The sequence below is a fragment of the Chenopodium quinoa genome, unplaced genomic scaffold (genome assembly GCF_001683475.1).
Source record: "Chenopodium quinoa cultivar QQ74 unplaced genomic scaffold, ASM168347v1, whole genome shotgun sequence".
NCBI lineage: Eukaryota > Viridiplantae > Streptophyta > Magnoliopsida > Caryophyllales > Amaranthaceae > Chenopodium > Chenopodium quinoa.
The window spans coordinates 1,155,766-1,181,756 of NW_018742763.1; the positions used below are offsets into that span (position 1 = coordinate 1,155,766).

The 25,991-nt window shown below is 34.7% G+C and overlaps 2 protein-coding genes across 14 annotated transcripts; one reads left to right on the plus strand and one right to left on the minus strand.

Moving 5' to 3' along the window:
* The first annotated feature begins 5,780 nt into the window (after nt 1-5,780).
* On the plus strand, nt 5,781-12,460 carry LOC110724398 (U-box domain-containing protein 4-like). Its single transcript, XM_021903818.1, has 2 exons — nt 5,781-7,161; nt 11,823-12,460. Exons 1-2 carry the CDS (start codon nt 6,163-6,165, stop codon nt 11,886-11,888), a joined length of 1,065 nt encoding a protein of 354 aa, XP_021759510.1. The 5' UTR covers nt 5,781-6,162; the 3' UTR covers nt 11,889-12,460.
* Nucleotides 12,461-16,237: 3,777 nt separating this feature from the next.
* LOC110724399 (mitochondrial import receptor subunit TOM6 homolog) lies at nt 16,238-23,755 on the minus strand. 13 transcript variants are annotated; one of them, XR_002511966.1, is made up of 5 exons: nt 23,212-23,755; nt 22,838-23,022; nt 22,260-22,370; nt 21,509-21,583; nt 16,238-21,230 (listed from the first exon to the last, which is right to left on the minus strand). XR_002511966.1 is itself a non-coding variant. In XM_021903819.1 (3 exons), exon 2 carries the CDS (start codon nt 23,015-23,017, stop codon nt 22,859-22,861), a length of 159 nt encoding a protein of 52 aa, XP_021759511.1. In that variant the 5' UTR covers nt 23,018-23,052; nt 23,212-23,744; the 3' UTR covers nt 16,238-20,665; nt 22,838-22,858. The 13 variants fall into 13 exon arrangements, 1 of the variants encoding a protein (XP_021759511.1); XR_002511967.1 differs by having other exon boundaries at nt 22,838-23,017; nt 23,212-23,753; XR_002511964.1 differs by having other exon boundaries at nt 22,838-23,052; nt 23,212-23,743.
* Between the last annotated feature and the right edge of the window lie 2,236 nt (nt 23,756-25,991).

Sequence of the window (25,991 nt, forward strand, 5' to 3'; positions counted from 1 at the left end):
CATATTTAGCCAACTAACCATATTAGAATTGAACTTACGATACTGGGGAATTCCCCAAAAATCCTTTCATAAAACAACACAGGAATAACATATTAATTAATCCATAGTAAACATACATCAAAAGTATATTTCGCTAAGTACGTTTCTTTTGGGGGGGAGGCATGGCGCACACACCAATAACTATTAACAAAAAAAGTCACCAAGCATATGAAATTGCAATCAAAATTTGACACCAGAATATGACATTATTATATCAAGAAATGATTTCAAACTAGTACTATCTGGGATTATATTTTATTTATCAATATATAATTAATAACGTCATATTTCGGTGAAAGTGGCCAAAAATCGTAATTTGGTTGTAGGTGAAATTGTTTGGTGACTTTCTTAGTTTATAAACTAGATTAGTGCTTGTGCGATGCACGGTAGTAACAATCTTTTTTCCATTATTAATTGTGATATAATTTAAAAATGAGGCAACTCATGAATAATAATATACGACAAATACAATGCATATAGAAAAATAAAATAATAAGGCAAAAATTCTTAGAACTACAATGAAGAAGAAAAAAATTCAATAATACTTCGTCTAAAAGATGTCCAGACGATAATGATAGTATCTTGTACCTACTTTTTCAATAATTAAAAAAGAGTTGGAATAATATTTTAAGTAAATATATATGGAAAAGTTAAGAACACGAAATAAAAAGAAATACATTTTATGTAAAGATAATATATAAGATTTGAAATAATATTATTATAGTTGTATTATTATGCAAATATTCCAAAAATAAAAGGTGTTTTTTGCTAAAAGGGTAGGGGGAGTTTTGGAGGGAAAATACAGCACTAGGAAGTGACACGTGTCATTCCTAGTGTCTATTTTTTTAAAAAAAAAAAAGATTTCATATAACGAAACAGAAGTACAATATGAGAGCAAATTAAAGCAGAAAAACACGAAACAACAAAGGAACTAAAAAAAGGAAACCAAAACAAATAACAATCAAAACGACCAGGAATGAAAACGGCGTTGACGAGCACGAGTAGTCAACTAGTGAGCTGGAGCAACCCAGAGACAAGGAACCTTACGAATCCAACAGGAATTAAACTGTATCAGAATATCTCTTATAGCCCCCAATAACCAAACACAAGAAATATCATCCGAACACGAACGACATAACATGGAAACCAGAACTGTGTTGTCCATATAGAGTAGAAGTCTCAAAAAACCTTTTCGTCTAGCAGCTAGAAGAGCCCATAAGCAAGTCTGTAATTCCGACTGTAAAGCTGACGAAGTCCGACAAGCTCGGGCACACCCACCCAAAATAGAGACCAAAGTAGCTAGACTATGCCAATTCCGAGACTTCCCATAACTAGAAATCAGCTCTATGAACCAGTGAGTAAACGAGTGTACACTTAAAGAAGTACTCTGGAGTCCCAAGGGACTAGTGGTCAAGAGATGAGAAACAAACAAACAATCCCGAAATAAATATGAAGTCGTTTCCAAGTGATCACGACAAAGAACACACAAGGTTGACAGGAAGTCCCCGAGAATGCAAAGTAGTAGAAAGAGGTAAGGCATCAAGAAGCAATTTCTAGCAAAACATCCTCAATTTGGTCATAATTGGTATTCCCCAAAATCACTTCCACCATGAAGCTGAAACTGGATCACAAGCCACTGACACCATGGACTGGCGAATCATCAATGCATAAGCCGATTTAGTGGAAAACTAACCATCACGTGTAAATTTCCAGTAAAAAAAATCATCCATCAGTTTATGAGGGCGGCTAGTAGACAAAATACGCGAAGCCATAACATTGTCGAAAAACCGATGGACCTTAGAAGTATCCCACGCATATGAACGCAGATCAATAATAAAAGAAACATGAGTCAGAACATCCGACTCACCCAGACCACATTTGAAGGAAACAGGTCCCCCAAGGGACCAAATATCCTGGAGAAGATGAACTTGAGTCCTCGACCCTACTTTTCATGCAATCCCCTAAGCTAGAATGGACATACCAGCTAGAAGACCCCGACAGCCCCATGAAGACCGTGAAACCCTACTAGGCTGGAAAGACTAAAGGGAGGAATAATTTGCCGATAATACACGTGAAACCAAGAGTTAAGGATGACGATATATACGCCAACTCTGCTTAGCAAGCAAGGCCGAGTTAAAACTCTATAAACTACGAAGCTAGTGTAGGCGTCGTTCGAAGCGCGCCTACGTTAAGCATGTTGTGAATATGCTTGGCACTCATAGGAAGTGGGAATTGACATATATAGGATTAGGGACACGGTTAGGGACAAAGCAAAGTAGGGAGCCACCAACAAGTTTTTAAGGAACTTGTAAACCGTTCACGGATCATAAAAGGCAACCACGATTAAGGGACAACGAAAGGTAACAACGATTGACCCGTGAAGGTTACTCCCATTCATAATCCATGAAATTACTAACTCCATATGGTTCGGAACCACAAAAAGAGGATCGGGGATGATGGTACGAAGTAAGTCATGGAGTCACATTCGCCCATATTAGCCTCTACTCGATTCTTATGGCGAAAATTATTTCCTGTGATCTCAAAGTCATGCAAACAAAGATCCAATTTGCTCAAAACTAATATTAAGCTAAATTGGTTGAATATTAATGCAACACATAATTCTAATTATTAGTGATCACTTCGATTAAACAACAAGATTAAAAAGAAAACTAAACCGGTCGTCCAACTTATCTTGTTAGGCGTTATCTTCAATTACATATTCCCTTTGAACATGCAATATAGTGATCAACAATAAACAATAGAATAAACATCAACATTGAAAGCAATTTAACAATGATATTGTTAGTCAAATCAAATCATAATAATAACCCTAATCATGATACTAGCAATAAATAATAAAAATAAGAGTAATTAAGTGATTAATTACTCACTTACCGCGTTTCCTTGAATTGCTACATCATGAATAAATTGTTAGTAACTTCAATAAAAATATAAATCAAATTGAAATAATTAAATTAAATAAAAAGTAGAGTTGATTTGGTCCAAACCCTCAGTTAATTCTATCTTTCACGCCTTGGTTTAAGTATAAAACATTGGGTCAAGTATGGACTCCTTGGAGTGCTTAGTGGAAGTATTATGAGAGAATAGGGAGGCTAGTATTTAGTCTAAAGAGGGAAAAGAGTATGATTTTTAGTGTAGGGAGAAAGAGAATATTTTTTGGTGTATAAGAGTGGAAGAGAGAATGATTTGATGCCCCAAAACTGGAAATCAGGTTCGTATTTATAGAGAAAATGTGAGGGGTGAAGCACGAAACCCTAGAAGTGAAAAGGCGCCGCGAAGAAATCCTAGAAAAATGCTGCATCACGGCATGTGTGCCGCGACACGGCGCAGAAGGTGCAATATACCGCGACACGGTGCGGAATACTGTGACGCGGTGTGTCTTTCGTGACATGGTACACATGTTTTCTTAAAAACAGTCCAGATTCATTTATTTCTTGCTTAATAATTAAGTACGTGATATATTATGCGCGGTTTCAGCTATTCCGGATTAATTTCAGGCTTAAGGTTTTATTATTTATTAATCGGACTAAATTAATAAATAACACAAAATGAATTAAAAGGATTTAGGCTAGGATATGAGTTGGACTGAGTTTGAATAAATGGTTTGACTGATTTTTTGACAGAATATGTAAACTGTGTTAGACTGAACATGGATTTTAAACACTCGCGAGATTAAATACTCGACCCGCCTAATAATAGCGGTGAAAGGTTATTCATCATCGGGTTTGGTTTTGGGGAGACATTTTCAGGTGTCTACAGAAGCCCCCACTTTGACTGAGTTTGTAGAAATGTCAGTTTCGAAAACGATAGTCAAAGTATTCTATAGGGACGGAGAATGATTCAAGACGTTCTGCGATCCTAAATCACTCTGTATACGCTGATACCTGAAGAAAAATGTTAGTTCTGATTAGGGGATTTTTCCCCACCACGTGGACCAATGTTACCTTGCCACGTGTCATCCACGTGGACTAATCAGAGTCCTCCACGTGTCACCTCGTGAGAGGTCCAAGGTGGACCAATCAAGTCACAACACGTGGCAGGCAAAATTGCCAACTGAGCAAGTGGTCTCCTACGGCCCAAAGTTCCAGGCAAAGCCCAATCGGCCCTAGGTTTACTAAAACCTAATATTGGGCATGTTTTCCAACACCCTATAAAAGGGAGATGTTACCCTCCTAAGAACATCTATTCAGAAATATTCAATACACACCAACTCTCTATCAGAGAAAGTCAGACATCTGACACCTCAAACTGAGCAACTACACATTGCAGATTCTCTCTTGGAATTCGAGAGAGATCCTTTACTTTTCCGCACTTTACTCCTCATACATGGTTATGATATTTTTCCCCGCCTCGGGAATGATGATTCCACGCCTCTGGAACGCTGTTAGATGATGATTTTTCCCCGCCTCGGGAATGTTGTTAGATGATGATTTCACGCCTCTAGAACGCTGTTAGATGATAATATTTCCCCGCCTCGAGAATGCTGTTAGATGATGATTTTTTGTGGGTTAAGAAATTAGAATAAGGTGGTTTGTGGTTGGGTTCTTTTGGAGCAAGGTTTGGGTCTGAGTGTATTCTCCGTTTTTCCAAAGGGGAGAGAGATGGTGTAGCAAGCATAAGAGGTCTTTTGTTTGATTGGCTTCCCTGGGATTGGGGTGGGACGAATTTTTTGAAAAAACTTCGGAGATTCACTCTCGTTATTCTGAATATTTTAGTTCTTTTCAAGCCAATGTTCGAGTTGGATAGATTATGAGCAAGATGAACAGCAGACTTACACAACCCGAACTTATCAACCACAGAAGTAGGCGTACAAGGAGGCAAAGAACAAGAATTCCGCTTATGACCAAACATATTACACCTAGAGTACAAAATAAACATGTTATCATATCTAATATTAATCCACTTAAATTCAGAGTTGCCAATGTCCAAATAGAAACCCGGTAGCAACGGTTCAAAAATATGAATTTGGAGTTTTACTCTAGCCAAGCATCCAATTGAACTTGGAAGAGGACCATCGGTACACAAAATGTTCCCAGCCAAATAAAGCATTGGTTTAACAACATTAATATTGCATAAGTTCAAAGGTATCTCATCAAGATGCACCCATATGTCTGCCTTGTCAAAAATTATATCCCTGATAGAATTATCTAGAGTCCAAGGTTGGAAAACCAGAAGAGCAGCTTGGTATGCCATCGACCCCCGCTTTAACATAGCATCTCTGTCTCAGGCATCCTAACACGGAAACAGAAAGATTTTGTTGAACTTCTGGATTGTGATTTCCCCAAATTTAAACCACTTGTTTAACACCCAATCTTGAATTCGATTCACTGAAAAAGTGACGATAGTCCACGAATCTGCCAAGAACTAGATGAAGGTGGAAAAAGGAAGTTTGGGATTTTTAATAAGACGAATTCTGACTGGGAGTGTCGGAAAATTGAGGTTTCGATATTTTAATTGAAAAGGGGAAAGAAAGCAATAGGAAAATTGTAAACGCCACTTACGATTTCCGATTCGAGCATGGAAATGAAACCGCTAAAGAATAAAAGTCAACAGAGATTCCACTAACCTTAATTCTAATGCTACCTTGAATTTTAATGAATTTGGGGATGGAAGTCGGTGAAGAAGCTTGATGAAGGGGCTCTAGTTTTCTAGAGAGATAAGCTCTCTTTTAGTGAGAGAAAGTCAACAGAGATTTTTGGTGTTTATTTTAATATTATGTTATTGATTGCTAAAATAAACTTTGATGGTGTAAACCGTTAATTGAAAAATGAGCCTAAGTTTAATAGAGTCTCTGTACCAATTCCGCCCACGAGAAATAATATTGGTGGCCCCTTCTCCCTTGCTTCACCATCCCCTTTACACAATGACCAAGTCTGGGTTCTTTTCCCCCAACTCTATTCTCTCTCCTCTCCTCTCCTATATCTTCCAATCCAACCAAGCCAACTTCTCTAACCTCCTTAACTTCCCAAACAACCCCATCAACTCCACAATTCCCACTTCATGAGGTCGAATAACAGACACTTCTTCTAAACTTAAACATTATTTTAAATAAAGTATCCATCAATATTCTCCAATTTTTCAGAACAATCCAGAATCAAACCAATGGAAACAGAGAAAATTCCGACGGGTTTCACCTACTTAGGCCGTAATTTCAGCGACCTTAACATAAACGATAACTCTTCCTCCGCCTTTAGCGACTGCAATAGCGACAGGTCCGGCGAATTCTCGTCAGCGACATCCGAAAGCCGTCGCAAACTCTGGCTTTCCTGCGCTAGTGCCGCCGATGATTTCTCCGATGAAATAATTCCTCATTTAGTTTCCGAATTGGAATCTTCTTCAGTCGATGATCAGAAGCAAGCTGCGATGGAAATCCGTCTTTTAGCTAAAAATAAGCCTGAAAATCGCCTTAAAATTGCCAGAGCTGGTGCCATCAAACCGCTAATTTCTCTCCTGAATTCCTCCGACCTTCAGCTTCAAGAATACGGCGTAACAGCAATTTTGAATCTATCTCTTTGTGACGAGAATAAAGATCATATAACGTCATCCGGTGCAATCAAACCGTTGGTTCGAGCTCTAAAGATTGGGACATCAACGGCTAGAGAGAACGCTGCGTGTGCGCTTCTTCGGCTATCACAGGTCGACGAGAACAAGTCATTGATCGGACGGTCAGGGGCAATTCCAGCTTTAGTAGATCTATTAGAAAATGGTGGAATTAGAGCTAAAAAGGATGCATCAACTGCACTTTACTCTTTATGTTCTGTAAAAGAAAACAAGATCAGGGCCGTTGAAGCGGGGATCATGAAGCCGTTGATTGAATTGATGGCGGATTTCGGGTCTCATATGGTGGATAAATCGGCGTTTGTGTTGAGCTTATTGGTGTCGTTGCCGGAGGCGAGGTCAGCGTTGGTAGATGAGGAGGGGATTCCGGTATTGGTAGAGATAGTTGAGGTTGGGTCTCATAGACAAAAGGAGATTGCGGCCGCGATTTTGCTGCAATTATGTGAAGACAGTGTTGTGTATAGGACTATGGTGGCGCGTGAAGGTGCTATTCCGCCTTTGGTTGCCTTGTCTCAGTCGGGTACTAGCCGGGCCAAGAGGAAGGTTAGTTGTTCTTGTTACTCCGTATCTATTTATTGCTTCACTATTTTATTGTTTCACATTTTAGATATTTTTCTTAAAAAAAAATAAGAAAATAAAAAAAAAATATTTGAGTGATGCAAGTTGCCAAATTCAAATCGATTTTGTTTAATTTTTTTTAATAAAGTATATACTTGCATATTGTTGGTTGAAATTCTAATGCAAACCATTTTTTAATTTTATCAGTCATTTGATTAATTCTTAACACATTTGAAAAAAATAAATAAATAAATAAAAATAAATAAATAAAAAAAATTCTAGGTACAAATTTACAATGGAGATGTTTTATTTTTGTGTAGTTGTGTAACCACGAAATACCTATAAAATAATGTATTATTAGGGATATAAATAATACAGAGTATTAGAATGTAATATTTATTTGCCGCCTATTGCCAAAATTCTTATAATAACGAGCTTACGGATTTTTTAATTTTATTTTTAAGAATTATACTTTTATACACAATTTTTTTTTTTTTTTGGGGGTTTTTAAAGAGCCAAAAGGGTGAGTGATGAGAATCGATGCCAAGATTACTTGAAATCGGAAGAAGAGCTATAACCACTTGATCTATCCCTCACTCTCACTTTTATACATAATATTGCCATTGTTATATTTATTGTTGGATGCTATGAATGAATTATCTTTGAAAAAGTCCTAGATTTGGACCAGCAATTCTTAAGAGTATTTAATAAAGAAATGTACTTCACATTTCTTGTTAAGGTTATTTTGTTGTTAACTTTAAGTATTTGCTCATCAAATAAATGTTTGAAATATTTGCACCGTTGCAAATCCTGGATGATTTTGTTAGTTGCGTTTAAACTCTTGGTAGGTTTTTCAGTTACAATAAATTTCAGTTTGTTAACCTTTTTCCGTATTTTCACAAGTACTCTATCGATATTTTTAAATTTACTAAATGAGATGTCAATTCAATTGAAATAAAATTCTCCGTAATTATTTTTTTTGAAAAGAAATTCTCTGTATTTTAGTAAAATTATTTTCAATCTAATTAGTACTGTAGTAGCTGGCGCATTTAGATATTATTTCCTTGATTAGATTTCAATTTTTGATTATTAAAAAAATAGTCTTTACCTTTCAAATTACAATAGAATTATCTCTATTTTTCTGAATGGTTGACTCAATTTGATTTTATAACTATTTGCAAAAATTAATTGACTTCTATTTGTGATTTATATATCAGTATATAATTTTGACATACTAAAATTTTACTATATATGTCTATTGATAACGAAAGATATTGATGTTGGAAATAATTTAGAGGGAAAGAGGAAAGAGTGAAAGACACATGGTATAATTTACGAGTGTGAAACAGAAGACAGAAAAGTAAGAAAAGAAAGCGACAGTGAGTAAATTAGTAGGAAATCCTGATTCCTGAGTCATGTTTGTGGAAAGTTGAGGTGGAGGCTTGAGGATCACTACGCCGTTGTATAATTTGCTAGAAATAAGGAGAAATCCTTGTCATTTTGTTAGTTTATACCAAATTTAAAAAGATTTCTTACCTACCATAGAAATCCAAGCGGACGCCTATTTCATCACTCATCTCGCTTTACTTTCTGATTTTTAAGAAAACTCCTATTTACCTTTTCTTTTTACATTTTTATAGGAGATATTCTTACAATAATATTGACAATAATATTATAGTACTTCAAAATTGATCAATTATTTTAAAATTATGTCAAAAAAATTGATATATTTACTCGTATATATTACTATTAGTCTAACTATATAACGTGTAAAGTGTGGAAGGTCAACGTCTCTCGTTTTATTATGGATCAAACCATTAAAACTAATGTGTAACAAAGATATCTTTGTTCAAAAAAGGGGAAAAAAAACTGTAGTAGACTAGTAGTAATGTGTCTTTTATAATCCTTTTTGCCCCACTAATTTGACCAACTTACTTCCACAATTTTTTTAAAATCACATTATCTTTGGTGTTTTAAAAAGTAAGGACTTAGTGCTTGTTTGTTGAGCTTAATTTTAGTTTAGTTTAATTTAGTTTCAATCACTTCACTTCAATTCGATTAAGTTCAGTTTAGTTTCTAATTTCCTTCTCTCACAAACTATTCATTTCAACTCTATTCAGTTCAGTTCCCTTCATTTTAGTCCCAATCAGTTCAGTTGTTTTCAGTAAATCGGAACAGACCCTAATTTTAGTTTTTCTCTTGATATTTTGGTGGTGTTATACGAAATAGATAGAACTCTAGAGAACGAAGGAAATGTACACCACTGATTATACCGTAGTGAACTAGTGAAACCTACGAAATTAAGTGGGTATAAATTTTGTCAATGTATGGAATTATACATGGGTATAACCGTATAAATAGAGGTGTTTAAACCTCATCCGATCCGATCCGATTCCAATCCCAACCCGAAAAATATCTAATTCAGATTTCGACTCACATGGATATAATAATTTAGGTGTTATTTGGTTGACATGGAAGATGAGTTCTCATGGGAAATTATATTTCATAGAAGTAATTTCCCTTGTCCATTTCCTAGGAATTAACTTAAGTTTGTTTGATTGATAATATAGGAACTTTGATTTCCTAGGGATTTACTTTCTATGTTTTATTAGTTAACTTGATAATTTTTTATTTAAGTTAACAAATTTGGAGAGAGAAAGAAAGAGATTAAATTATTAATAATAATAATACAAGTAGACCCCACAATAATTATTGGAATTGTGACTTACTAAGAGGGGGGAGGGGGAGGGGGGGGGGGAGGGGGCGAGCTAGATAAGTTATTTTGAAATATTTATTCGCTCTCAAGTAACTTCGATCTCAAGTATTCCATATGGAAGGCACGTTTGAAATATTTATTCGCTTTTTCTTTTGGCCATAAAAAATTTGTTCACTTTTTAAAATATAAATTTTTTATTTAAAACTATCGACTACTCAAGAGTGATACATAGGAATCTGGCTTACTTTTTAAAAAATTTGTTATTTTGATTTGCAGTGAAACATTATTATAGATGAAGAACTAGGACCTTTATTCAGTGGTTTATATTTAGCACGTGTATTGCAATTATTTTGGGGAAAATTAGTGGGATCTCCTATTTATAACTTACCAATTTTAATTGTGATCGTCACCCCAATTACCCATTCTTTGCATAGAACTGTCTCCCGGTCCTAATGTTTTAGGAGAATTTTAAAAAACGATATTGTAAATTAAAGTTGAATAAAAAAAATTCAAGTAAAATCCCTTCAAAAAAATTCAAGTAGAAGATAGCTAATATATTTTACAGAGCATTATATTAGGAATGAGGTTGGAGGAGTTTTGTTAATTAAAAGTGAATAGAATTAGTTAATGTCCTGCTCAAATGATAGTTGTATAGGTAAATTTTGAGTGACATAAATGGGTTTTATAAATGATAGTTGTATAGCTCAACTTTTGTCAGAGATTTATGAGTAGAACGGCGCAAAATATAAGGAACAAGGGAGTTGATGTTAAGCAACTTTTGAAGAGGAAAAGAGTTTACTCCACAAAAGAATTATGTTCTAGAAGATATCTATTCTTTATCATTTCATAACGTAAGCTTATATAGTATTTTTTAATTTATTGGGGTCGTAAACTTATTGATTTTATTATATTTTCTGAGACAAATAATGCAGTATGTTATGTGATCGAATGCTGCCTTTAGTGTTTTGTCCTACATTATAAATGGATGCAGCTTTTTTTAATTCCAATTTAAGAAGACTATTTTAATACTACCAACATTCCTAAATGTTTTTTTTTTTTTTTTTTTTTGACACTTTTCTGATTAGCCTGTTTCTTAAAGTATTTTACTCTTTCACTAACTTGGTTTAATTTTTGGCAAAATTTATTAATACTTTACCCTCTTATGCCACAATATTTACACATATATATTCGCCCTCTCTTACTACTTTCCTCTTACACTCACTCACATTTTCACTGTTTCTTTCTTACTTGCACTTCCTACATCAATATACTCTCTTCAATTCCCTGTATTCTCGTGAAAATAATACACATCATGATCAAACTAGGAGATTAAACATTATTGTACTGCACCCGATTTATAGAATTATTCACTTAAGAAAAAACAATAATAGACTACTCATAAGGTTTTTATTAAAGCAAAACATAAACTATTATTAAATACATATATATTTTTTATGAGTGAATAGAATTATACAGTACTTTGCAAGTTTGTTTAAACCATAATACTCCTAACTATTATTCCTAAATTATTGTCAGGTATTTTGTTACAAATATGTTCTTACAATCATTAAACTTTTGCAAGGAAAATCATTATGGGCGGTTTACTAATATTATGGAATACCAATTATAAGTAACAAACTAACTATTAACAACTCAATTAATGTGAGATGTCGGAGATTATTACAATATGCTATATAATGTAGTTTGGCATAACTACTTGACCAATCAACCTGTCTACTTTTAAGCATAAATTATTGGGTGTCGATGTAAATGAACCTTTCCTCATCGAAGAGGTAGGGGACACTATTATTTAGCGAATATAATGTATGTATGAATGTTATCTTGTTGTTGTATTTTGGCTTTCCCTATTTGTTGGATGTTAGTTTTGTGACATAATATAATGCTGATGTTGCTGTTGATTGTGGGACAGGCGGAGACATTGATTGAGCTTCTACGGCAACCAAGATCCGGCAACGCCGCTGCCAGAGACATTTGATTGTGTCAATCCATTCTGTCCCACATGCCCTGCGTCTCCCTTACCCACCTTTTATATTCTCCTCCTTTACTACTATATTTCTCTCCTCTCCTCTCCGCCCCCCTTTTTAAACGTGTTCTTGACAGAGAGTGTGTGTGCGTGTATGTGTGTGTCTACCCGAAGTCATGAATAGGGGCTTAACCTCCTTAACCGAGGGGTCCTTTCTAATCAGGGGATGGGAACTCGTCGAAAAGGAGTCTAGCTAGGGTTTGTGCTCAAATGCGTGTATATACGCTTGTAAAAGTTGTTTTGGACCGTGGAAGTATTATTATATAATCAATAGCTTGTCAGTTAGAAGGGGCGAGATTAGAAAAAGAGAAAAGAAAAAGAAAACTATAGAAGAAAGAAAGATTAATCGGAAAAAAATAAATAAAAAATAAAAAAAATTACAGTGTAAATAGTTTGTTTTCAGGTTTGTAAAGAGAAACAAATGAGCAAAGAAATTATGAGAGATGTTGGGGTCTCCTTTTCTTTAATTTGATTTGGGTTTATTAATGTTTCCTATCGTGGGAAACATTTTTGTGTTTTTTAAATGAATGGGTATTCCGAATTTGCATTTCCATTTAAAAAGTTGGCAGCTTCCCGCAACTAGTAACCTTTTTTTTAAAAGAATCTCCCTAATCCCCCTTAGCTATAAACAAGGGAAGATTAGGTACTTCCATCATTTGTTAATTAAAAAGCAAATGCCATAAGATAAGAAAGTACTATCTGCTTCATGATGAGATTAACTTGCAGAAAAGGAACTTTATTAATGGCTTTAAAAAAAAAAGAAAAATAAATAACTACGAAAGTTGAAAGAGACATGGTTACAAATGAAATTTGTCAAAATTAAATCAATGTTATCCTAGTTAACTTAAAAAAAAGTCAATATGTACTTTAACCAAGAATAAGTTAATGTTTAATTATGGGGTATTTATTTTAAATAGGAGTCGTTAGAGCACGCGCTAAGCACATGTTCCAACGGTAAGATATGAAAGCTTTGTGACTATGATTGTGTTTTGTAGTTTGGGGTGTTATTAACATGTTGAATAGGGAAGGTTAATTTAATATTTTTTTTAAAAAAAGCTTGTTATATTGTTAATGTTAATCGTGTGTGACTATTTTGAATATCCGATGTCCAATTTTTTCGGATCGAATATCCATAATTTTTGGATCAGATGCAGATTGGATCATTGAATTTTCAAATAGTTTTGCTCAGCCCTAATTTAGGGGATTAATCGGTGCAATTGTATATGAATTAAGCAATAAACAAAAATGCTTTTGATACATGTTTATTACATTTAATTTATAAGTTTATGATCATTATAAGTTATATTCACTTAATCATTATCTTCAAGCTTGTTTTTTAATTAACATAAATAAGTTGTTATTGTATTATTTTACGAAAGAGAAACTAGGGTTCTGAGTAGTAGTGTAACTTGAATTTTAATCTCATTAGTTAATAAACATGTATCTCTAAAAGTATTAAGTAGAGTACAATTACTCACTCGTCTTCTACAAAGTGTCTTATTAGTTTCGAACAGTAGAGTAAAATGGACATGAGTGGAAAAAAAGGATTATTTGAAAAAGGCGTTAAGAAGCAAGTGATAGGGGAACAAGTCCCACATTTTCATTTCTCTATTGCCCTAAATTGTCCCTTTCTCTTTTTCCTTTTCTTTTCCCCCTACCATGTCTTAATTGTTCTTTTTCTATGGATTTGAAAGTTATTGGTCGACTTGCTCTTCTCTCACTTATTCCTTCCTTTATTGGCCAAAACTCTTTCTCTCACTCTCTTTCTTTCCTAATCTTTCTTGTCCTTGTTTCATCCTTTAAAAGGCTGTGAAAATTACTAGGTTGCACTTGCTCCCTCTCCCCCGGCCCTTCTATCTCACCCGACTTCTCTTTATCCCCCTCATTCTTTCAGCCCCCCTCTATCTCTTTCTCAGTCCCTCTCGTTCATTATCACTAGGGATGTCAATGGGGCGGGACGGGGCAAATGTTGGCCTTCCCATCCCCATCCCCACCTAAAATTTTCATCCCTATCTCCATCCCCCATCCCCACAGCGGGTCTAAAATTCATCCCCATCCCTGCCCCGACGGGTACAATTCCAAAACCATCCCTACCCCAACCCCCACTTGGATATCCACCACCACATAATCCCCACCTAAGACCCGCCTAATCCCTGCCTCCCAAATACACAATCCTTCATAATTAATAAAGATTGCAAAAGGAAAAAAATTATTGTTAATATTACACATTTTTTTGTTTAAAATATAAGTGTATCACAAAGTATTATATTTACTATTTTATTTTACATGATTTTTTATTTATAAAATAGTATAAAAGTATATAATTTTGTTTTTAAAAATATATGGATGTGGGGATGGGGCGGGTACGAAGTGGGGTAGGTGGGGATGGAGCGGGTACGAAGTGGGGCGGGTGGGGCGGGGTGGAGATGGGGCGGGTACAACCTAAAATCCACCCCCGCCCCATCACCCATGGCGGGTATGGTTTTAATCCCCATCCCCGCCCTATCACCCGCCAAACCAAGACCCATCCCTGCCCCGTTGGGGCGGGGATGAGGCGGGTCTCCTATTTAACCCTCCCTACTGACATCCCTAATCATCACTCTATCTCTTTCTCTCTTTATCGCTATATTTTTGTCTCTTTTGACCCCTGTCTTTCTTTCTTTCCTGACCCTCTTTCTCTCTCACTCTTTTTCAATTCTCTTCCAGCTCTTCATTCTCTCTCTATCTCTCTTTTCTCGGCTCCTCTCTCCCTGTCCTTTTTCCTCTCATGCTCTTTCTCTTTCCAGACCCTATTTTCTTTTAGCATGCCCTCTTTCTCTCTCTTAGCCCCTTTCTCTCTCTCGACCCTTCCAACTCCCGACGCATCTCCCTTTCACCCGTTCCCCCTCTTTCTCTTTCTCTCTCTACTTCTCTCTCCCATCCCCCCTCACTCGATGCATCTTTCTTTCACACATCCCCCATCGCGCTCTCTCTGTGTCTATTGTATATATAGCATTCTCATACACTACCTTCGATTATGTTTTATTTGAGTTCTTATATGTTATTGTTATACGATGTAATATTTTTGGTTAAGTGACAAGCATTATGGAAACATGATAAAGGTCGAAGCAGTAAATTTGGGGGAAAAACTTTGTGAATAATAGTAAGAGCAAAAATATAAAGATAAACACATATAGATAATGTTAATTGTGTGTTGTTATCTCGGAAATTATAAAAATGCACGTAAGTTTGGTTTATTTTAATTAGTTACATTTGAACGATTATAGTGCTTAGGTTCGCACGGTAATAGCAGCCTATTAATTGATGCAGTTAGTGAAATGACATTTATTGTATTATTATAATTAAATATTATACATCCTAATTTATGTATTTATAATCTCTCTTTCTCTCCTTTCCTTCATCCTTTACTTTTTCGAGATATAGTCATTTATGACATTCTCATCAAATAAATATGAGATATGCAAAAGCATATCATTCCAGATTCATGGAGCTACCAAAGTTGACAAAAATAAAGAAAAATCTATGGGCGTGGTCCCCTAGTTTGGTGAAATAAATTGACCGCTTGCTCTCGGGAAATGTTTTTTTGTGATTGAGCATTTCAGTTTATTACAATCCCTAACTCTTGATATATGTTTATTATGATTTAATCAATAAGTTTATAACAAGGATCTAACTAACTAACACCCTCAGGGCGTCAAATAATCCTTTAAAATAGTACTTAAAATGATATTAATTTGAAAATACATGCAAAAATCACATGTCGATCGATGTAATTAATGTTTTTAATATTTCTATTTTTAATTAGTTTATCCAATGTCCCCAAGGCGTTCATTAGCTTTTGCCTTATTGCAAATTTTATCCGCTTAATTAATATTTATCTTCAAATTTGTTTTCTTACTACCATAAACAGGTTGTTTTTGTGTTGTTTTAGGAAAGTGCTCTTAGGGCTTTGAACAATATAAATTAAGTTTAATTCTAATTTGGTTGGTTGATTAAATATGTATTTTTAAGAGTACTATTGTGCATGTGTAAACATGGAATAAATGATAATGCCTTTTCTTTCTCGTATAACTACTTAATGGCTTTTAATAGTATTAATTAATAAAATCTATCTTTAACTTTTTCCTTTTAATATATCTCCTTTCTAACTTTGCTCCATATTCCCTCTTTTTTTAAATGGCTTTCAAAAATTATAGGTTCAATTGCTCCCAATTCACTCATTCCTTCCTTTATTGGCCTAAACTCTTTTTCTCACTCTTTTTTTTTCTTTCCTAATCCTTCGTGTCTCTGTTCTATTCTCTAAAAAAAAAAAAAAAAAAAAACAAACAAAAACACTTACTGTTGAATATAGCACGATTCTTTCAAAATGATTTTAATTTTTTTGGCACCTAGTAGCTCCTTTTGGTACTCTTTTTCTCAAAATTAGAGAGAAAAATATTCGAAAACATTTACAAGATATTTCACCCCATTATTAAACCTAATATCATCCTTACTCCAAATATTAAAAACAACTTCTTAATTTGATTTTTATTTATTACCAATCCATTTTGAATGTCATAGACTACAGACAAACAATAGTTAAAATTTATAGTTAGACTTCAACTAGGATGTTGAAGCATTAATACATTAGTGATTAGAGATGTTTATATATATTTGTTCTTTAACAGAAGCCTCAAATATGCTTTTTATACCTCTTTTGATAGTTGTTCCTAAAAACTTTTTTTACCTGTCACTTATTTTCTCATACACTAATACTTATATGTTTAGACGCTCAAATGCTCAATATTCCTCAACTTAACTTTAAATATGTTCTTAAAAGTGTTATCCTTTTTATTTATTTATTTATTTATTATTTTTTTTATAATTTCAATTTCTCTCATTTTTAAAAATTTCCTACTTTTTTTTTTGACACAAAAAATTTCCTACTTGTATAAGCCAATTTTACACTTATATTTATCATCCATGCCATCCCTCTAACTCTTAATGGATAGAACAGTTTAAGGTATGAGGCAATTTCTTAACACACAAATTACAGTTTTTTGTTAATTTCATGCCAATTTTAACTAAAAAGTAAACTTTTGACAGCCAATATGACTCTCAAAATCTTTACCTTCTAACTGATTCGACATGTAATCAAAATGATTTTCGAACATGTAAACTGAGGGATGATTAATAACTGAGGGATACATAGAACACACCATCACACTAGATTATACGAAGGTTAAAACAACCCTAATTATTTCTCATAAGTTATAAAAAAAATCATTCATTCTTGTTAAAAAAGCAATTATTTAACAAACCCTCCTAGCCATTATTTATTTAAACAGAGATGTATTCCATGGTTAGATTACTCTAACATTTAGCACACCCCAAGTAGTTAGCAAAAGATTTAGACTCAGAAACTGTGACACACTAATGTAAGATCAACAATATTTTTTGAGCAAAATTATGAGTTCTTCAATGACTCATTATGATATTCTAGATAATATGACAAGGGAGCTTAAATAAAAAAACATCTTACAAATCTGATTTAGAATAGTACTATCTATTGCCTGTTCCTTCGATGTTTTCCAGCTCTGGACATCTCTACAACAATGTTTCCTGACCTGTAAAAATGTAGCTTACCATACATTTCATCAAAAATTGCATTCAGGTATCCAAAAAATAAAACAAATATACAATACATTTCAGTCAATACCCGATAATCAGTTAATTAGGACACCATGTACCAATAAGCTGTATTTATTATTATTACCTCTTCAAGATACAAACCACTCTGCAATTCTGCTGCCCGACAATCAATAAAAAGAATTTGTACTAATTGCCACTAAGGCAACTATTTCTATCCTTATTAGTTACCTAATTGGTTTGGCAAATAGACAATTTCTAGAAGAAATGGCAATGTCATAACAAAGCTTGGGTATATATAAAACCTAACAATTGTTAGATTAAAAGTTCAAATTCTAATAAAGCTGTTGAGTACAAACATAGTTTTTTTTCTGGGACAAATCAATCACATGAAGTAAAATCAGCACAAGTGAACAAACTATGCAGTATTTGATAGCCTAATACTGTTTTTCCAAATCAGGTGCGCAATTACCCTCTCACTAAATCCCTATATCAAGGTGGCCTGTAGAAGGTGGCTACTGTGGAATAATGTCCAGGGAGAAGGGGACAGGAGCCTTGAACCCAGGACGACCTAGGTAGTGAGCTGATGGAAACCAGGGCGTTCAATCACTTGACTCTACTCAATTCTTGGTTAATAGCATAACACTACGATCCAGGAAATTGCTAGCACTAATAAACCAGACATTCAAAAATAATCCAAGTCCAAACTCCAGAGTTCATCCATATACATATAATAGCAACAACTCATATATGTTTGACTTCCAAAGTATGAAACAGAATCAACATCACCAGGGGCAATAATCTTAGTATCATTATAATTTAATTTGACTAATAATAAGTTGATATATATTACATAAAATAGATTAAAAGACGCAGATTCAATAATTGAATAATTGGAGAAAATATGCAACCGAGGAAAAAAAATCAGGCAAAGAGCTAACCATGAAAAGAAAAAATCTTGCTATTTTGGCAATTGTTAGATGTCATAAAATCATAACCAAAGACCCAATACCAACAGTCTTTTTCTGGTAAGGCAGCCAAAAAAATCATCATGGCTTTCGGCTGGATTGCCATCCTTCTCAACTACATCTCTTCTTCTTCTCATCAATGCCGCCTCCATCGCTGCATTCGCACTTTAATTCATTATTCCTGTGAGCAAATAAAACAAAACCAGCAAAAAAAATGTCAACAAATCAATTTAAAGATAGCATCAAAGCAAGTTAACAAATGGTAAATGACAAGAACTGTGTACAGCTTTCTCCAAATCTGCTTGAAACCTTTCCTCCTCATCTTCTTCAGCTTGTAATTGTCGAAGCGTTTTTTACCCACCGTCCCTTACTGATTATAAATTAATTGCTTCATAATCATTATCTTCATTCTCCGAGAAAACAGATTATAAAATTAATTTAATAAAGCTTCAGAAAGTAATGACTAATGGCAACGAAAGGTAATCATGGAAAATGATAAAAGCTGGTTAGTGTTTTCCCAGTATCTACCCACTAATAGTAGCTTTTCATCAGATCAAAACTTAAAGAAAACATTTGAAAATTATAGAGCATTCGCAATTCAAATCCTCTTGATTTTCATAATATAAACTGATATTACCATGTGCTAGCTCCTTTCACATCCTCTTGATTTCCATAAATATAAACTGATACTACCATAGAAAAGCCTTATTTGATTTGAATTGTTTGTTTGCCCAAATTTTGGGTTTATTTTTTGAATGTAGAATATGATCAAGTTTATTCTGTAATTTCGACTTAGCTAAATGTCCAAAAATGGCTAATAAAAAAATGCACAGATAAAAAAATAAGCATTAAAATACAAGAACCAAAGCAAATTTAAGGAGTAAGAGATAACCAAGAGAAACCCTTGCTTCCCAAGAGTCCAGTAATACCAACACTGACTGTAGTTGGACCTGAAGAGGGCATCGGCAAAAAATCAATTCAATCCACCATAACAAATTTAAAACAAAAATATATTTACAACCTACAAAATTAAAAGAAACAGAGGCAATTCACAAACAAATAAAAAGCAATTAACCAAAGGATGCAGAGGACATCAAGCTAGACCGCAAATAGTATTGAAAGCATTTTGGAAACAATTGATCACGTACTTAATCTCATTAAAATGGAAGACACTATATACAAGATATTATGATTTGGAAGTCCCCAACCAAATGAATCTCATATCAACATCAAAATAAACTAAAGATGGATACTAATGTTCCCTATGGTGATGGCTGCATCAAATGATCCACATTCACTGTTTGAAGTAACAAAGTAAAATAAGATTTAAAAAAATATGCTGCACCTAATCCATCTTTACTCTTGCATTCCTTCTAATATGCAGATTAAAATAGGATGGCTCGTGATTAATTAAAAGCACAATTGCTTTTAGAATGTACTAAAACTTTTTTGAAATTAAAGGATTAAGTATTAATAAAATCAAGTCAAGATTAGATGATCAAAAAAGAGAAACAAAATGGACTTTTAAAAGCACTATGTCTCTCTACTCATATCTCTAAGAGCTCTACATCAATTACACTAAGTTTGCCTCCTTAAAGCAGGCAACCATTGCTTCCTGAGCAAACCATCAACAAAAACCTCCTTGTTTTTTCTCTCCTCATCAACATCACCAATCCTTAATGCCATTTTCAAATTCCTAACCCCTTTTGCCTCTTTAACAAATTCCTTATTTTTCATCAACTCCTTCACATTCCCTAAATTCCCACTCAATTTCACAATCACCCTTACAATTGAAGCTTTCTTCATTTCAATAAGGAGGAAAGCACATTAACCCAAAACACAGTATTAACTTTGTGAGAGAGAGGGAAGAGCATACTGAAATATGTAGAAAAGGAACAAGCAATATAGCTCATTATTTTGAGATTAGCCATAATTTGACACAATAAGCTATTACCCCAATTAATTACATCAATTAGTTGAATATTAGAACAAAATTAGAGATGGATGGGATCAGTTACCACCCAATTCTTAACTGCCGATTTGCTGAGGCCTTAACCATTAAGAGCTCCTTTAAACATATTTATTGTCCTGTATAATCCGTAGAAACAAATCTCCGCATTTGCTCCAGAAGCCCTGACAAGGAAGAAGGTAGCAATAAACAACAAACCAGGCTATATTATTCAGTAAATCAAACAGAAAAAATCAGTCAAATAAGCCGGCATTATTCTTAAGCAATTGATTTAAAATAGCCTCCCATCACAAAGGATGAACCAATCCAAAACCTACAAGAGCAACCAAATAAAAGAAATCTGAAATTGAACAATACAAAAACAAATTCCACAAAGTGATTATTATTGATTGTGATAAACAAACCAACAATCAATAATACAAATTTATCAAACGCTGAAAAATTCCACAAATTGTCACACTTCATTTCAATAACAGCGAGCAATTTGAATATTATATTAATAAATGAAAATATATTAAACCATAGAAATTAGACTGTGCAGTGGAATGCTAGCGTGAAAGCGTATAATTCAATGTAATTCATTATACATAACTTCTACATGGTCTTAAGCCACTAAAAAACTTTCCCTTCAATTTTTCCCCTTACTTCTTTTGCAATCTTGTCTTCATTCTTCCGAATAGCTCCTGAACAGCAGTGTCTCATTCCAAATTATGCTCAAACTACCTAAACCTTCATCATTTAACATTAAACTGGTTGGTACATGTATCGGCTACAATCTATAAAATAATTTACTAATGCATGGTAAAATCCTTTCAATTTTTGACCCATCAAATAGCTTTTCAACTTTCAATTAATTGATTAAAGCAACAATATCATATAACCTAAGTAAAAATTACATAGATCAAACAAAGTAAGCAATAAATCTAGCAACCTAACCACCATTTTCTAGTAAAAGTCAAATTACAAACAAACAGAATATTTTTCTATAAAGTTGAGAAATTGCTCACCTTTACACACATAATTTAATCAACTACTTACTCCTCAATTCAGTCAACAGATAAGCTTCTCACACTTCCAAAACCCTAAAGAGCATGAAAAATTATCAACTAATCATCACACCCAAATCCAGATTTATCAAACGCTGAAAATTTTGATCAATTTTAAACTAAAATTCAATCCAAAAAATTAAAAATGGGTACCTCAAAAATCAAACCAAACTTAATAAATCTACTTAACTAAACAAAATTGGATCAATTCAAGCAACTGAGTCATCAAGGGCTCGTTTGGCATTGCTGTGGTTTTCTGCTTTTTGATTTTTTGTTTTTCAAAATCATATGATATATGTCATATAATGAATAAAAAATTAGTCAAACTTAATAAAATCATGATAATTTTTAAAACTAACAATAAAAATGGAAACACCTTTTTCTTGTTTCTTATTTTTGGTTTTTTGTTTTAAAAAAACTGCAAACTAAAAACCAAAAACGATGCCAAACAAGCCCTAAGTTAATCAATGAGGCATTGAAGATACACCCAAATTACAAAATCTTCAGAACATGAAATCGGGGAACTTTGACAAGAAAATTGGAAGTATTGTCGAAATTCATAGAATTTGAAGAAGAAAAATAAAAGAGAGGGGGGTTTCAGTCAATCAATCAATCTAAAATTTTGACAATATCTTAGAGTATACTAAAGTGACTCCATTATTAAGAGGATAAAATGGGCGTTTAAGTTTGAAGCAAATTAAAAAAAGTATACCGGCACTGGCACATTGCAGGAAGTCGGAGGATGTTTTTGCAGATCCTTGAGCTTCTTCAAAATCCTCTATCTTTGACACCATCCCCTCCCTTATCATTGTAATCCTTAAATCTCATATGTTATGGAAATAAAAAATCATGAGATCACAATTTAGTAGAAGATATTGACAACTTTGACATAGATATACATCTTAAATTTTTGTTTCCCATAATAATGAACCAACCCAATAAAAAAAAGATATCAACAACTTTGATAGCCAATCCAATTAGAAAGTGATATCAACAACTTTGATAACCAATCCAGTATTCCAATTGGAAAGAGATATCAAAAGCCTTGACTCCCAACTAATCAATCTAATGCTGTTAGAGCTAATCATAGTGCATTTTTAATAAGCATATCCAAAAATCAACACAAAAAACCCTAATCGTTCAATTCTAATCCTTCTTAGCTAAAATAAACATTGAGCAAAATTAAATCAAAAATTAATTTATTAACATCTAAAACACCCAAATAATGTAAAATAAGTGAAATTAAGAATCAAATAAAGTCAATATCTTGAAAACTTATAAGACTAATACCTTAAATTTGGTGGGGTTGAATCAAAGATCCAAAGTGATCTCCTCTTTCTGGAAATACTGAAGAACATAAGGACTAACCCGAATAGCAACAACCCATGCTTCGAACATCAATCCGTGGGATCGAAGCTGCATCAGAGCTTCTTCCTTGCTTGGTTTCTTCAGGAACATTCCTCCGAACATCTTTGCTTTAGGAAACCATGAGAATGAAGAGATACCTTAGTAGCAAGTTGCTAAGTAAGAACCATTTGAAATCAAATTCAATCGAAAAATTGCACGAAAGCCCAGAAATAAAAAAAAACAACCTTCATATGAGAGGTAAAATCTAATCGAAGAGATGAACACCAAACCAATTAGAACAAGAAAGAGAAAAAAACCTTAGCAACCGCGTCGCTGAAACCTGAGAAATCCAAACACTGAGAAGAATGGAAGCCCCATAACCATCGTCGAAGGAATGATCGGTGGTTTTGTGCTCATCGCCATCGTTGTTGAAGGAAGACATATTTTCTCTCTCTAGGTTTCTCTCTCCTTGTTTCCCCAAAAAACTCTCAGCCTTTTTTTTTTGAGATGAGAAGAAAGAGAGCGAAGGAAGTAGGTGAGGAAAGTCGGTGAGAAAGCACTCAAGCATCAACCAATTAGAATAAAGGCCAATTCCGGAATTCCATTAATTTCGGGGGAGGTTTTTTTTTTAATTTTTTATTTGGTGAAGGAGAGGGGCAAGCCCCAAAGAACCACACACGCAACAAACAACGAAATAAAAAATGCGAAACAAACTAAAGAAATAAAACAAGAACCGGGCTATACTAGGCCTAAGCTAGTTCTTCAGCACCAATCTTGGCCAAGCCACACCACTAAAATCCTCCAATAAAATAGCATGAACATCCTTCGAGATCGCCTCAAACATGGTAACCTTCTCACTCGCCTTCACTCCAAAATTAGCTAGCCAATCAGCAGCCCGATTAGCCTCTCTATAGTAGTGATGGATGGTCACCTCCCAATCTCGATACGAGATGAGAGATTTACATCGCCGAATGATGTGAATATAAGGAGAGTTGGAAGGAACTTCATCTACCAAAAAGCGAACAACCACCTCCGAGTCAACCGAAAGTTGCACTTTTCTATGACCCCTATCCCATGCCACACCTAAACCACGAAGAATAGCAATCAACTCAGCCCTAGTACATGTGCAACTCCCACAATTAACCGCAAACACCTCAAAGACTTCCCCTCTATGCCCACGGATAATACCCCCAGCTCCGGCATCACCTGGATTGCCTTTCGAGGCACCATCCGTATTGAGTCTAACCCAACCTTCTCTAGGGAAGCACCATTTAATGAGTTTTTCTACTTGCAATTTTCTACCATTTCCTAATTGGGAAGAATCCTTAGCCATAACTCTCTTTATCTCACCAACACGAGCAAAAATGAACCCCACCTAATCAAAAGGGATATTAGGCACATCATGGAAAGTTCTGGCATTGCGCCACATCCATAACCACCAACAGCTCACCGCAAAAGTCTTCGGCCATTCACCTCCCCATATTAGCTCTATGCTTATCCAAGTTAAGCATCAACCACTGTTCCAAGGTTAGCGTGTCTTGCATATTTCAAGCCTTCACCCCGAACTTAGACCACAACATTCGAGCTGTAGGACAAAACCGCAAGATATGATACACATTTTCTTCATCTGCTCCATAAATCAGGCACCTAGGATCATCCGTTAATGTTGGAATAAATCTTGCAACATTAGTCATTAACCTGTCCTGTAAGGCCATCCATATAAAGAAACGATTTTTTTTGCGGAATTGGCAGCTTCCAAATTTCAGCCCAACCATCTTTTTTTGTATCAAGAATTCCATTAAGCTCACGCACAATATTTAAGACCAAGATCAGAGTGAACCCTCCCGAAGGGGTTTCATTCCAAGAAACCTCTTCAATAGCTTCCTCATCCTCTTCTAATTCATGCGCCGCAATCTCCTTCAACATAGATGCAGGGAAATCATCAACAAACTCATCAAACTTCCAACCCACATCTTTGTCCTACATCTTACGCATAGTGCAATCTTGAAGCTCCAAAGGGGGCTCGTCTACCACATAGTTTAAAAGGGGTTCTTCACACGCCCATCGATGATGCCAGAAAAAAGTACGGCCACCATTACCCACCGCCATATTGAGCCCTTTACGGACCATATCAATACTACTCATTATACCTCGCCAAGCATTCGAAGCATTCCCCTTCTCCTTGAACATATTGAAATCACATCGATTATCGCAATATTTGGCCCTCAAAACTCGTGACCATAAAGCATTTGGCTCCTCCAATAAGTACCAACCCAATTTAGCTAGAAACGCTTTATTAGACTGATGCATATTTCTAAGACCCAGCCCACCAGCTCGTTTTGGCTTGGTGATCGTATCCTATGCTATTAAGTGAACCTTGCGGCTGCCATCATCTTCCTTCCACAAAAAACTTCCTTGCTTTTCTATCAATATCGTCGCACGTCGATCTTGGGAGTTTAGTGGATTTCATAGTATAGAATGGGATCGCATTCAAAGTTGATTGAATTAAGGTCATTCATCCAGCCATTGATAAAGTACGAGTCTTCCAACCATCAAGCTTCCCATTTATATAATCCACAAGATATTGGTAATCCCTCTTGGACTTCCTACCATTAATTGTAGGAACTCCGAGGTACTTGCCTAAGTCTCCTGTTTCTTCCATACCAAGGGTAAAGCAAATAGCTTCACGCACTTCCAGGTTTGTATTATGAGAAAATACACCCTCGGTTTGTCAATGTTGACTTTACTACCCGACGTCTTGCAAAATTGATTCAAGCAATGTAACATGACCTCGGCTTGAGCTACTGAAGCATGACCAAATAAAATCAGATCATCAGCAAATGCAAGGTTCGAAATTGACGTAGGGAAAAGTAAGTTGTTGACTAATCCTCCCTAGAGCCAAAAAAAATTTATAATCACTTAACAAACCTATATACAAGTATAGAGGTAAGTCAAGGGTCGAACCACTAGGAACGGTTATGCTTAAGTGTTTCTAATGTGCGCCTAAGCTAGATCGAAGTCAAGGATGAAGAATAGAGTAACCAATACTAATCATCTATAAAATAAAGAAGCAAACAAATGAAACACTAAGGAATGG

What these genes read in the sequence shown, in the direction of transcription:
- LOC110724398 (XM_021903818.1), top strand. Translation starts at nt 6,163, where the DNA reads ATGGAAACAGAGAAAATTCCGACGGGTTTCACCTACTTAGGCCGTAAT. An exon ending in CTAGCCGGGCCAAGAGGAAG is followed by an intron (nt 7,162 to 11,822) that starts GTTAGTTGTTCT and finishes ATTGTGGGACAG; the next exon opens with GCGGAGACATTGATTGAGCT.
- LOC110724399 (XM_021903819.1), bottom strand. Translation starts at nt 23,017, where the DNA reads ATGTTCGGAGGAATGTTCCTGAAGAAACCAAGCAAGGAAGAAGCTCTG.